Source organism: Fusarium subglutinans, assembly GCF_013396075.1.
Source record: "Fusarium subglutinans strain NRRL 66333 chromosome Unknown NRRL66333_c0000176, whole genome shotgun sequence".
Classification (NCBI taxonomy): Eukaryota; Fungi; Ascomycota; class Sordariomycetes; order Hypocreales; family Nectriaceae; genus Fusarium; species Fusarium subglutinans.
Genome location: NW_023502239.1, coordinates 1 through 14,159, shown reverse-complemented (window position 1 = coordinate 14,159; position 14,159 = coordinate 1). Strand labels below are relative to the sequence as shown.

The 14,159-nt window shown below is 45.9% G+C and overlaps 5 protein-coding genes across 5 annotated transcripts; 2 read left to right on the top strand and 3 right to left on the bottom strand.

The window, feature by feature from the left end:
- Positions 1 to 141: 141 nt before the first annotated feature.
- Positions 142 to 948, top strand: FSUBG_10264 (YIH1; the record flags this gene model as incomplete). The annotated part of the gene is made up of 1 exon (XM_036674824.1): positions 142 to 948. The coding sequence occupies one exon, from the start codon at positions 142 to 144 to the stop codon at positions 946 to 948; it is 807 nt and encodes a 268-aa protein (XP_036534225.1).
- Positions 949 to 1,536: 588 nt separating this feature from the next.
- On the bottom strand, positions 1,537 to 2,814 carry FSUBG_10263 (uncharacterized protein; the record flags this gene model as incomplete). The annotated part of the gene is made up of 1 exon (XM_036674823.1): positions 1,537 to 2,814. One exon carries the CDS (start codon positions 2,812 to 2,814, stop codon positions 1,537 to 1,539), a length of 1,278 nt encoding a protein of 425 aa, XP_036534224.1.
- Positions 2,815 to 6,731: 3,917 nt separating this feature from the next.
- On the bottom strand, positions 6,732 to 8,525 carry FSUBG_10262 (uncharacterized protein; the record flags this gene model as incomplete). Its single annotated transcript, XM_036674822.1, has 1 exon — positions 6,732 to 8,525. One exon carries the CDS (start codon positions 8,523 to 8,525, stop codon positions 6,732 to 6,734), a length of 1,794 nt encoding a protein of 597 aa, XP_036534223.1.
- Positions 8,526 to 9,151: 626 nt separating this feature from the next.
- FSUBG_10261 (t-SNARE affecting a late golgi compartment 1) lies at positions 9,152 to 9,916 on the top strand (the record flags this gene model as incomplete). The annotated part of the gene is made up of 2 exons (XM_036674821.1): positions 9,152 to 9,198; positions 9,253 to 9,916. 2 exons carry the CDS (start codon positions 9,152 to 9,154, stop codon positions 9,914 to 9,916), a joined length of 711 nt encoding a protein of 236 aa, XP_036534222.1.
- Positions 9,917 to 10,282: 366 nt separating this feature from the next.
- On the bottom strand, positions 10,283 to 11,936 carry FSUBG_10260 (RNA export mediator GLE1; the record flags this gene model as incomplete). Its single annotated transcript, XM_036674820.1, has 2 exons — positions 10,283 to 11,062; positions 11,109 to 11,936. 2 exons carry the CDS (start codon positions 11,934 to 11,936, stop codon positions 10,283 to 10,285), a joined length of 1,608 nt encoding a protein of 535 aa, XP_036534221.1.
- Between the last annotated feature and the right edge of the window lie 2,223 nt (positions 11,937 to 14,159).

The window sequence follows — 14,159 nt, the reverse complement described above, 5'->3', positions numbered from 1 at the left end:
GCAACGGAACTAACGTGAGTTCTCAGAGCAATCTCAAATGTACTCTTTCTTGAAATCTATCACAAGGTTTAAGGTGCTTTTAACAAACTGAAACCTCAAGACCCTCAATCTCCTTTCATTCAACCCCTCACTGCTCGGACGATGTCCGAAGAACTTCAGGATGAAGTCGAAGCAATTAATTCCATCTACGGCGACGGCAGCCTCACCCCGACAGAAGACGACTCCTCTGTATTTATTCTCAAACTGCCGGGCGATGCATCCTCTCTGCGTCTCAAATTCCCGTCCGATTACCCCTCTAAGCCCCCCAGTGCCCTCAGTACACACCATAGTTCCGGTGGTGTCAAAGGCGCTGGTGCTCGTGACCTGGCACTCTTCCGAGACGCTCTGGGCGAAGTGTTTCAAGAGGGCCTGGTCTGTCTATTCGATGCCGTGGAGGAGTTCACGCGGCGTGCTGAGGAGCAGAAACCAGAGCCTGAAAGTGAGGCCCCAGCTCCATCGACACCTGAACAAGACTACGAGCAACCAGACTTTCCTCCTCCGGAATGGGTCCTATCCGATCTTGTGACAGAGTCAAAATCAACATTCTTAGCACATGTCGCACGAGTAACTTCACCTGATCAGGCTCGATATTACGTCCAACTTTTGCTCTCATCAGACAGACGCATACGCAGCGCCACGCACAACATGACAGCATGGCGGATTCGTGGACCTGGGGCTACGAGTTTCCAGGACTGTGATGATGACGGCGAGACAGCTGCCGGTGGAAGGATATTGCATCTGATGCAGGTCATGGATATCTGGGATGCCATGGTGGTGGTGACGAGGTGGTACGGCGGTGTTCAGCTAGGACCTAAAAGGTTTGCGCTCATTAATGCCGTAGCTAGAGATGGGTTTGTAAAGTCCGGGTTGGTAAAGGAAGAGAAGCAGGAGAAGAAAAAGGGGAAGTAAGAATTGAGGTCCTGATATCGTGATCCCTTTCCTTCAAGTCAGCTTACCGTTTGATTCTTGAGACACGGGGTTGGCAATTATTGATAAAGATAATCCTAGAAAGATGTTTAAGGTCACGGAAAACGATATACTGGCCAAAGATAGGTACTTTATAAGACGGTATTTTGTCGATAGACTTGACAACCGCCGAGCGTCATTGTTGCCAGGAGTTCAACCCCCAAAATGCCTTACGAATTCTCTGACTTCGATTGCTTCCAATATTTCAAAAACAATTGAGGGCCATGCAGCGCGGCATGGGAGGCCCCGACGGATTTATGAGATCAGCAAAGAAGTGTTTTACGTAGTACTATAACATGACATCAATATGGAAGCCAGGCGCATCTCCAGGATCTCTGTTCCTCTGACAAAATACTAAAATTCTCAAGTCGAATAATGGTTTTACACAAATCCAACATCCCGGCTGCCTAGAAAACAAACGCCATCTCCGTTGCGCCATTGCCACCTGCTCATAGATTGTGAGCTTTCCATAATTTTACATCATTGTGACGGTCTCATCTTCTATCGCACGTATTGATCAAGCTCAAAGCATTACAGCTCTTCACTGAGCAATGGCTTCAATATACCCATGGCCCGTACGGACTGCTCTTCAGAAAGAATCACAGCACCTGCCTGAGCAGTCGAGAGATAAGATAATTCAGAACTCGCCGCTATCTGAGTGTCTTGTACGAGTATACCAGCGACACCGCAAACAATACCCGTGGCCTCCAGAGGAAGAGTTTTCAGGTCCAGGAAGATCGGTATCAGGCTAGCATCTGTGTCCCCGACAAGGGAGTCGCCAAATATGTAGAGAAGATTCTTGTCGAGCAACAGGGACGGCGGGTCATCCTGAGCAAGAGTGACGGACATAAATCGAGGCTGCGAGACGAGCGCTGAGATGATGCATGTATAGAGTTTTGTGTCCACATTGTCTGCCCAGCTTGGTCGGCGGCCGTTTCCTGTTGCGTGGCGGCTAATTGAAGGCCTTTGATGGGTGAAGTTTGCAAGCTGCGATGCTTCGCGGCCGGAACATTGCACTAATTCAAGCGTTTCCTCAATCTGGGGTGCCACATGCCTCTTCTTAAGTGTACCAAAAATCCGTGTTTGCAACTCAGCGACATTGAGAGGGAGACCTTCATGTGGCGGAGAAGTTGCAGACAATCCAGCGCCCTGCTTGTGATTTGCAGCGGAAGTGATGAAGTTGGACTCGTTATCGGACAGCTCGAAACCTTTTGCGATGAGAGACTTGACAACGTTTTCCCGCTCTTTTGTAGGGACTAGGATAAAGTCTGAATAATAGGTCGTGATGAAGAAGATGGGGATACCAGCGAGGGCCAGCGGAGAGGTCAATTCCATCACACGACCGCCTGCATCGAGCCCAGCGCTTATGACTGAAAGCACCATATAGGATTCTTTGGAAACGGAAACAGTTTTCGCAGTGTCGCGCGGCATAGCTTTAAGGACTGGCTCGAAGACATTCTGAGCCCATGAGGTGTGACAGACAACCGAACACTCAAGAGGAGTGATGCTAATATTCAGAAAGCCATGCTGGCCATCAGGCGTGAGTCCCTGCAACTCGTACTCGGGCGAATCACGCAGGCCACCCGTTCCCTGAGATTGCGGCAGAAGTACTCGGAGAATTGGCTGGAGCAGGGTCGAGTAAAGGCTGAGAGGAATGTGAATCAGCGTATATGTGCCATCCTGGAGATAAAATGTCAGGATCGAAGTAGTTCTTTGGAAAGTTACTTCCAACGGCTGCTGATACACAAGAGGGTCAATTCTTCTGCGGGGAGGCGTAACACTTACAAGAAATGATACCTGCGCGTTCATGATGAACGGCTAGCATTGGAGAGGTCTGGGGCTCTTGTGCAACGGGATTGGGTCAAGGTGTAGATGGAGCGCAATGCAAATGTTCTACGGTTGGCAGAGTCAAGCTGCTTGTAGCTTGCGACAAGTCGGCGCAATGTAGAAATCGAGTGACTGGCTCGATCATGAAGATATTTGGTCTCAGCGTTGTTGCAAGGTTTGGGCTAATAAGCTGGAGAGGAATAAGAGACGAAGGAGCGGCCAGTGTCCGAAAACCTGGTAAACTTTGATTTGATCTTAGAGTGCAGGCAAGATTTGAAGGCGAAGAGGTTTGCGAGGGAATTGAGAAAGGTTGGAGGTGAGTCCAGGCCAGACAATGGAGGGCACGATAAGGGTAACCCCATGTTATTAACTCTCTTCCTGATCTTACCTTTTAAAGAGTAACTTCAACTGCTCCAAGTATCGCTATCTTTAAGCCGAACGGGAAGGGCACGTCCCTCGATCGAGCCCAGCCCTGCAGGCAGGGTTTTGCCGTCTGAGACCAGGTCCGGCCATGGCCAACTTGGGGGACTACAGGCTGCAGGCATTACAAATGTATCGCGTATTGTAGATCACTACGAACCGGTACCTCTAATAGGAGGGATCTATAGCCTAGTAGTAAGTACAGTATATTAGAAAATACCTGATTAAAGACCCTCTATAATAAATCAAAATATCTCAAAAGATGGGTATAATCTCTAATTAGCCTCTTATAATATCAGTAGTAGCCTTTATACTGTACGGACCCGATTTAGTACATTTGTAATGCCTGCAGCCTGTAGTCCAGTTGGCCGAGTTGGCTATGACGGCAGCAGGGGCAGAAACGTTGATGGACACGCACAGGTGGGGTACCCTGACTGCTCTCTTCGGGACACTGAGGTGGCTTTGATGTCTCCCTCTCTTCCTCTCTCTGCCAGTGGCTTGACTTCAAAAAACCTGCTGGCAGCTCATCGTTTGTTAGAGACACTCTGAACATTGCCATTTGCCTGTGTGTACAGTAGAGCTTCATGAGCAAAACATTGATCAACGTTATCCACGGGAGATGGACAGATTCACGTCAGGAAAGGCTCCTGAGGGCTGCTTAGTTGCAGATCTTGGCCCAATGTCCGATGCACACAAACACACATTGCTTCTGTTCAGGTACGGCAGAGCCCGTGAAGTGCAGATGGCATCTATGATTGTGGCCGAGGTTGTTCTACGACAGCGACTGCAGGAAGCATATGGCCAAAGCTGGAAGGAATCGGCTGTCCTCCATGTTTGAACACGTCTGGGTTGTGGCCCCCTTGAGCACAGAGCATCGGGAAATGTGCCATGTAACGCTGCCGCATGACAACCATGCTCTCACTACGTTGCTATTAAAAATCTGATATTTCTTCGATATGAGTGCGTCACAATCATCCTGAGATCGGCTCGTGATGTAGGAGTCAACGACAAACGGATATTCTGATAGGTTCAGGCCCCTGGGGCACTCTCTCCAAGTAGCCCATCCCATCTGAATATCAAGTCGGTTTTGGTGCGTGGGGGCAGGCAAGTGGTGAGCTGCCCTCTAGACTATCCTTGCACTGACTTGGGAAGATCGGAAGAGGACGAGATCCTTGTGTTGTGGTGTACAAGTAAGTAAGGTAGACGAAGTAAGGCAAAAGTGGTCACAACCAAGAACGTGAACCATGATCCATGGCCTACGGCAGCAGCCAGGAGCTAGATGAGCCGTATCGTAACGTTTTCTGTTCGTAGTCCCTTATAAAATTGGATTTATTGACTTGACAACTGTTGAGTATTCACTATCTCAATCCTTTTCGCGTCCACGTGAGGGATACGGAGTTGCTGCTTGCCTCGATCAGCTCAACCTCAACTAACTAGGTAGGTCATGGCTGGAACCAAAGCCAGCCAAAGAGTAGTATTTTGTTGGTTCCATCCAATAAGCGAACGATCTTTGAACCTGAATGCATTCATCAGGCCAACGACAGGGTTGTAAAGGATGACGACGTATAGGTGTTGGTAGCCGATGAGAATGAGGTGAGCTTCATGGCTTTCGGTTAGAGCGTGTGATATTGCCATAAGTGAGGTGTCCAAAGATCATCCTCCTTTGGAAAGGATGGGGATGATACCTTCTGTACTCCGTAAAGTAACAAGCAATTGGAAGTCACTCACCGACCGGCAGCTACCTTACCTACCTACCTTACCTTGCTGTGCTTCACCTCTTCACCGTCACATGTGCATTTTCTCGGATATAATAAAATGCCCTTTTCTTCACCTTGGAAACGTCACAATTCATTCAGACTTGTCATTTTGGAGACATCCATGGATCCAGCTCGGGTCAGCTCCAACAATAGATGATGGACCCTAGCTACAGGATCCTGTGGCTTTCCACAATTGGAAACACCCTAGAAACCCCAGCTTTCGGGCATCCCAACTGCCAATGTTGGATCGGTATGGCCGAGACATCGGAAGCACTGCCCATGATTCTATGGCACGACTTCGCCTCAAAGTCGCATACATGCATACTTACAGAGAAGATTTGTGCAGCCGAATATACCTCTCTAGGCGTCAGCTGTCCCTGGGACTGTAGCCGCTGCCTTGCTTTCAGCACCAACGAACAAGAGTGACATGATGCCTGAATCCATCAGCTATGTTTCGAATCCCGTGGCAGGACACCCCAATATCAAGATGGCATAATGGATCGCTGCCTATCATGTCTCTAAGCAGGTCCGTCGCCGTCACATTGCATGACTCTCATCCGCTGCACGCGTCTAAATACGGCTGTCTTTGATCTATCTCACCTCGGTATATTCTGACACTACACCACAACACAGTATCTCAGAAATCTCATTCCATTATCAATGTGCAACTGTCCATGTAGGGTGATGTGATTACCCCACGAAAGCCGGCGTTGCAGCGGGCGCAACATTGTCCAAAGCTCTTTTTTTTTTTTTGAGGAGCCCTGTCTAAACTTGACTTCTCTATCACGCTTGTCAGTGGCTCAGGAATGGCACCATTGACTGGACTCGTGATTTACTGCGTGACCTCCTGCTTGTTGGTAGGCGTGCTTTTGCTTTGCATTGCATCGACCTGCCTAGATATTTGCCTTGCATTACGAGTGACGCAGTCCATGTCACGCTGTCAACTTCCGACTAAAGGGTACCATGACGAAGTTGACAAGTTGAATGCGACACCAGATGCCGACCAATGTGCCATACGGGGCAGCCCATGATTAAACTGAGTCGGTAGCGCAGCTAGGCCTATAGACAGCACGCCCTCGAAAATGGATGCTGCTTCATTAATGCCTATCAGCAAAGAGGGGCAGCTGTCCTGTTGTTTGTGGGACGGAACGCCAAGTGGGCTACGAGATAAAGGGTTCCGGGGTAGAGGCTTACACCTCATCATATCGTAATACGATTCAAGAGACACGTCTGATAACTACTGCTTGTGGTAGCATCTTGAGTTACTAGCCAGAACTACCATCTGGTGAGTATATCGAATATCTGGAAACACCGTGTTCGGGTAAATATATTTCCTATTGTTCTGTGCCGCTGATCGACCTAAGAACTTCCAGTCCTGTCGTCTGGTTGAGAATGTCACTCCTGAAGTGTCGTAAGAAAGCGGAGGGGGGGTTCATGCATGACATCGCCCATTCAGGAGAGTCAGCCACGTCCCGATATTGCCTAGCACTACCAACCAATAACCACAACTGACGAATTACCAAACCCAGTTCCTCTTACACAAACATATTCTTTTTGTTACCTAGCAACAAGGAGCTAATCGCATCTCTCCTCGAGTCCCCATCATGGACACACCGACCTGTACGTACTCAAGAGGGCCTCATCCAGGGATGCGGTTAGGATCGGGTATCGTCGTTTGAAACAGCCCATCTCATTCTGATTACGACCTAGCCAAAAGTTTAATCACCGCTTAACTCCAACGACAACCAGGTTTCTTGGACTTTGTTCATAGTCAAACACCGTCTCGACCCACGCGTGACGGACAAGATCGTCGTGTTCTTTCAGAAATGTCCACCGGTCTGATACAATAAGGGATTCGACTGCCATCGCACTGAATGCCATGAGGCTCCAGACAGCACATAGCTCCTTTTTCCGAGGCACATACAATGCCTCGTACCTCTCGATCTCCTCGTCAGAGATGTCGCCCATTTTCTCCTGCATCACGTCTGCATACTGTTTGTACTCGTTGTTTGTCGTGAGTTTCTCCACCGCGCCGCGGACATAGGATTTGAACGACCCGTAACAACTTTTCCTGAGTGATCCAATGATGACTGGATTGGTGCTGATGTCGAAGGGGCTCTCACTATCATCTTGGGTTGAGGCTGCAGTATCCGTCTGTGATTCTTCTTGGCTACCTGTATGCCGCACTTTCTTTACCACGCCTCGATCAAGAAACATCTTTTGCAAGACTGCTCGGTAGAAATGTCGAGAGAAGAAGCCAGCACTCTCCTTCTCGGTCCAGTTCTGCGGTGCCTGGCAAGCCATCATGCGGGCTGTGATGTTCAATCGCACGCCATCTCCCTGATATGTAGAGAACTTCTGGCTCATCGGGAATCCCTGTGGGTCATGCTTCTCTGATTCCCGAACAAGCCGACCATTGACAGCTTGGAGAGTTGGCCTCAAGAAAGCATGCTTGTATGTTGGAGGACCGAGTTTCTCGGTCATCAAGTTGTAACAACACCCAACGATGGCCACGGCTCGAATGTCCGGGTTGAGGACCAGAGAGCGGATTCCAAAGTGTGACAGGTTTCCGCAAGAATGTATTGACATAGCCATCAGGCTTAGGTCCTTCTTCTCGCCCTCGGTTTGACTCTCAGGGTTGATTCGGGCAATAACGTCGGCCAGGTCGCCAGTTTCTAGTCGGCCTGAGATGTATTGAACAGACCCTTTACCGCTTTCCACGGTATATTCAGCTTCCAGTTCTTTGACGGGTCTAAACTCAAAAGCTTCATCTCCTGCAACCTCGCGAATAGCCTTAGCCAAGGCCTCTGGGTCCTCCTGACCATCAGGTCCCCGCGCTTCTAAAATCTTCGTCCATAGCTTCTTATTCCTCATGACCTTTGGCTTAACGGCTAATCCAGAGGACACGTCTAGACCTCTCGCTGCCGTGACGTTGTTCTCTCGTCCCTCGACAGCTACAACATGCCTGTTATAAGGCTCACTTGCCATGGCCCGGCCCAGATAGTTTTGGCCGCTACCGAAGTCCACGTAGTGAGATATCTCATAGCCGCACTGCAAACTGATGTCTTCTGATAGCCGGGCCAAGTAGTCCGCGAAGTTGGTGACTTCGTGAGTCTTTTTGACGTTCATGCCCACGGCCACCGACCGTGGCAGAACTGGCAATTTCTCTGAAGGGGGCGTAAATGATCGACCGAGAGAAAGATTGCGGACTTTTCGAATGTAATCTATAAGGCTGGCTGGCGGCTGCTCTCCTTCCAGCTTTAGATTGTCTAAATCATCCCGCATGAGAAGGTCAAGAAACTCCATGAGACTTCTTGAGAGAATGAATGCGTGCCACTCTTTGGGAATCGCATAGTGAAAGAGGCCAGGCTCGATAGTGAAAAAGTCAAGAATATGGACACCGCCGCAGAGAATCTGAAAAGTCTCGGATGTTCGCACAAATTTCAGAAGCTCATCGATATATTCCTCTGGCGATGAGAAGTTGCCATTGAATGGCAGGGGTTTTTCTGGTATCATATTAAATATTTGTGTGGCCTACCCTGTAGAGTTATCAGTGGTAATGCCCTGCGAGATGAAGCTGGATCAACACGTACAAGCTTAATATATCTGCCGTTACTCACCGAGCGTTGCCTTTATTTGAATATTGGCGGTGAGATGCTGGCTACCAGACATCGGTAGCAACTCCTGTCGACCCAAGACTAAGTACAGTCGTGTATGGATTTAACGAAATTGTCAATAGGTTTGAGGAAGTATCTGAACTTGGGCCTTTCTGATACGAAGTAGTAATGAGATAACTTTCTTTAGTGCTTTCAAAACACAAATGGGGAAGCGGTTTTGCGAAGTTCCCAACCACAACCATCTATCTTTCTCAATTCAGTATCTTTGTGTGCGGGTCGAATTTGTAGGTGAGTCCTCGGTGAGCCATGAAGATACGTACCGCGGGCCTCTCACCTTGGACTTCCGGGATAAGCTCACCTACAGGGTCCATACAACGTCATCCCTCCTAACCTTCGTCGTCGCAGCCTCTCGAATATCGTGAAACACCTGGCCTGATACTAACTAATCCACTCCTTTTCCCACCAAGTCGCGCAGAATCCTCGCGCATTGTGTTTACTGCGTATGGTCACTTTGACGCTGTCAGGATGATGTCCTCTACCAACGACGAGGATCCTTTCCTCCAGGTCCAACAGTACGTCTTCGTCTCTCTGGTGCTTCGTAGTTGCTATTAACAAGACCTGCGCAGAGATGTTCTCAACCAGATGGCAAATGCCCGGCCTTTATTCGCGTCATATCTCCGGATCCGCTCGCTTTCCACGGATGCCAATTCTCCTGAACTCGCATCAGCGCGCTCCGATCTCGAGTCCGCCTTGTCATCCCTTGCCGACGACTTAGCAGATCTGGTCGCATCTGTTCGAGCTGTTGAATCCGAACCGTCCCAATTTGGGTTATCACCGCATGAAGTCACGCGAAGAAAACGACTCGTCCAAGAGGTTGGTGGCGAGATCGATGATATGCACGATGAGCTTGCGAAAAAAGTGGACGCGAGCGACTTACCTGACCCGAATGCGTTTGCCATTGATGGTGATGCCGAGGATAACTACGCCGAGTTCGAGCAACAACAGCAGATGGAAATGATGCACGAACAGGATCAGCACCTAGACGGCGTGTTTCAAACAGTGGGTAACTTACGTCGCCAGGCGGATGATATGGGCAGAGAGCTTGAGGAGCAACGTGAGATGTTGGAGGAGGTAGATACTGTGGCTGATCGCGTTGGTGGCCGGTTGGCAACCGGCGTTCAGAAACTTCAATATGTGATGCGGCAGAACGAGGATCGATACAGCAGTTGCTGCATAGCAGCTCTGATATTCGTCCTCATCCTACTGTTGGTTCTCCTTCTAATCCTGTGATGTTTGCATCCAGGCCGAAAGACGAATGGTTGTAAGGGCATCTATTGACGCTATAACATCTGGAAATTTGGAGGAAATTTGGAGTTTAGGCTGGGATCACTTTAAGGGATACCAATACAGGGACCGGGTATTTCTTTCTTTTTGTCTTAAACCTGTATACTACAAACAAGGATAGAGCAGCAGCGGCCATTTTGTACCCCAATGGCACCTTATAATTTAACAAGTATATCAAACAAATAACACGCCGCCAAGAACAGATCATCTTGCAGTAGAGCGGCCTTCAGCTTCGTAAAATTCCAACATCCTGGCCGAGAGTCTCTTTGAGTTGGTATTCGGTTAATCATACAGCAGGGCGTCTATCGCTTCTTAGGTCAAGATCAACCCAGATTCAGTCTTGAGCACATCTGCCAGGGCAGCCAAGGAGCCAGCAGCAGTCGCATTTTGCGGTGCCTTCTTGGGAAACTCGACGAGAGCAAGTCGTAGTGCTGCCAAAGCTGCATTGCCGTAGAAATTGAGAAAACGCTGCTCATGCCCCTGAATCATGGATCGCAGCACCACATATTGAGTGTTTGACGTCTCATTGGGCGGTGAGTTGACGATGTAAGCGAGCGCCCTCCAGTAATTTGTGGGTGGGTAGGGGTTCTTTTTGGAAGATTTCCCGAAATCTCTTAAGGACAGAGAAGCAAAGCCGGCGCCTAGGCCAGTCATCCTATCGTTATGGCTTTGTTCGGTAATCCATGATGGCCCGTCCTTCTTCCAGCCAATTGCCATACGGCCGCGTTCAGTTTTGTCACTGCCTCTATGGCCGAATAGCACTGGGCATACTATTCGATATTTGGCCATGAGGATATCAACTAAAGACTGACCTCGCCATTGGAATTCCTTAGTGGAGAAGATATGAGCTGCAAATACACCAACAGGGTCTGCTGACTTAGGATTTGCGCCACCCTCGTTAATGAACTGGCTGACAATACCCTTGGCGCAGATGTTGATGAGATATATGAAGAGTGAGGGCAGAGTAGCCTCATTGTTTGGAGAGCTTTCCACGGGCTCTCTTTTATCAACCACAAAGAGACTGACATCAATCGGGGGACTTGGTATCCGGCCTTCCAAAGCCTCTTTCAGTGCTGCCGTGATTTTGTTGATCTGGAAAGTGTTAGTAATGGTCTGAAAATCGATGCTTATGACTTACAGGTTGGGTATTTGCACCCTTCCCACCCGTCAATTGACCAATAGCAACTCGAATTTCTCGTCGAGCAGCACCGAGCTTGCCCTTAAGAGGCGACCCGGCGACCTTGGATTGAGCTTGCAAATCTTTCCGTAATTTCTTGAGCTCTTGGTGAATCTGGGAATAGCGGTCGATGTTGGGTGCGGATTTAGACTGCACAGGCCGTACTGTGGGTGCTGCAGGCTTGACTGCAGGTTGAGAAATAGTCGTGGCAGCTGGGGCTGTAGATTGTGCTGTAGCTCCGTTTGCCTTCTGTGATGGGCTTTCAGAAGCAGGTTGTGTGGTGCCGAATGGGTTGCTCGGTTTCGTTTGAGTAAAACTTGCTGTCATAGCAGAAGCTGATGCCAGGGTTGACGCAGGAGAGACAACGGGTTTCTTTGCATCTAAGGCTGGTGCCGCGTCTTTGATTTGAGTTGCTCCGTTCGTCTTCGTAGGTTCAGGTTTGGCTGGAGGTGGTTGCGGTACGGGCTGCTCTGGGGGTAAACGAGGGATCGTCTTTGCCTTGAGTTCTCGTAGTCTTTTTTCTTCCGCGACTACTGCAGCTTCCGCTTTCAGTCTCTCCTCCTCTTTGCGCTCCTCAGCAACTATGCGCTTGTGCTCCTCCTGTAGCTCATGGAGCTCATACACCCGTATAGCTGCTTGCCGTACGCGTTCATGCTCTAGTTGTGCCGCAGCCAGAGCATCCCTATGGTTCAGTTCATTGTTTCGCGAATCGAGAAGGAAAGTTGCTGCTATGTTGCGATCCGGGCTGGAAAGCAACTGATTGCGCCTCGCAGGCGACGAGAACGTCATGTCGTATGCGGAGGGCACCCAGGTCCTTTATTCGGATCGCATCTGGAAGTTGAAAGATTTCGAATCAAACGACTAATGATATTGGTTCTCGACGGCACAGAATTGTTCTTTAAATTCTGAAGAAGAAATAAAAGGAGCGTGAAAGAGATGTCGACTGCCGAAATCGCGTGAAGTTTATATGCAACAGTTGATAATATTGTGTTGAGGCAGCCCTTTAGAAGAGGCTGGGTGTCGATCCATTAGATCAAAACATCAGGTAGGTGGTTCCTATTGTACGACGACCAGCTGGGCTATTATTATCGACTACCTTATTGAACCACGGCCTAGTCGAAAATGGTATAGCTGCCTGATTTTCGAGAGGAAGTGGATTCAGCTCGGTCCGCTAAAATAAACACCCGACATGCGCCACATACATATATTAAGATATGTGCCTCAGGCCCTCAGGCCCCCACATCTCTATATATAGCCTGACCACAGGATCCTAGCTAGAGAATATACACACACCTCTTTAAGCCTAAAAACCCCCCTTTAATAGGTTATAAGCCCTTGTGTAAACTACAGCGTCTAGAGAAAAAGCTATTATTTAGCAATTCTCTCTTTTAAGTAGTTAAAAGTATATGTATATCTAGAACGGGAAGGCATTATAGGATAAGCTTCTTTTACCAGTATAATTACCTAGTTAAGGTTAATATACACTAGCCTGGCATTTTACATTATATTAAGAAATAATATTAAATTAAAACTTATAAAATATTATTAAAAGTATAATATAAAGAAGTATATTTTATCTTTTTTTATTTTTAATTACCCTTAATTAATACGTATTTAAAAATAGCTTTTAGTTCTTAATTGCTATATACATTGCTCTAAATAACAGGACTTATAAAGTAGATACCTTATTATTATATAGAAAAAGTAAAAACTTTTTAATTTAATTAGGATTTAAACCCTGATTTTTTATTTTAGTGTAAAAATGCCTAATTATTAGTAATTTAAAGCCTATAACTATATAGATACTTATAATCTCTAAAAGTAAATCCTTTAACAGTTCTACATTACTTAATTAAAAGCTACATAATGGTTATAATACTAAAGAAAATTAACTTAAGAAGTATAAAATAGCGTAAATTAATAAAAATATTACTTTACTACGATTTATTTCTTATTAAAATACCTCTTTGCCTCTGTTATAGAGAGGTCTTACTTACAGAAGGTATCCAAAGATTCCTTAAGGTAAGCGCGGTAAAACAGAAAGCAGATTATTAGTAAAAGTAAAGAAAGTATTATTAAGATTAAGTTATCTCCTTGCCTTAAGCTTTAGCAGCTCTAAGATATTACATAACAGTTACCTAAGCCACTATACTATCTTATAATCCCTTAAAACATTATTTAATAACAGTAATTTAGCTACTACAGTATATATAAGATTACTCTTAACTAGGATTTTAGTATAAAGGTTAATTAACTATACCAGAATAAGCTAAGTAAATAGCACTAAAGCAAGTTTATAGTCCAGATAATAAGATATATAGATTATTAGTACCAGAGTAAGTTCACATTTTAGATAATAAGATATATAAGTTATTATAGACTTAATAACATATATATTACTATTAACTAAGAAGTTAATAGGCGCTAATAACTATAAAAATTAAAGCAATAATATAGTAATAATACTAGAGTTAAGAAGTCTGCTAAAGTTTATTACAGAAAATATCGTTATATTACTAAAGGCAATAAAGGCAAATAAGGATATAATTAATTAGAAAAGAGTATTAGTAAAGCTAATACTAGTATTAACTATTTTAAGTACAGTACAGGATAAGATTAGAAGATCTAAATAGGATATCTTTAAGACCCTAAAGCAGATATAGGATCTTATTTAAAGATTAATATAGAACTCTTTAGATAAAGATATTTATAATATAATAATAGTATTCTTTAAATTAAAGCAAAAGGATTTCTCCTCTCTAGAAGCATATATATCTAAACTTAATAAAATATAGAAAAAGTTAAAGATAAAAAAGCTTAAAACTCCAGATAGATTCTATTTATACATTGCAATACAAGGTATAAAGGAAATAAATCTAGTTTAGTATTTAAATTAGTAATATAAAATGTAAATACATTATAAGGTTATAAAGGAAAGGTTCTTTATATTTCTTAAATAATAAGTAAATATAAAAGTAAAGGCTATAACTAATATAGTAAATATTTAATAAA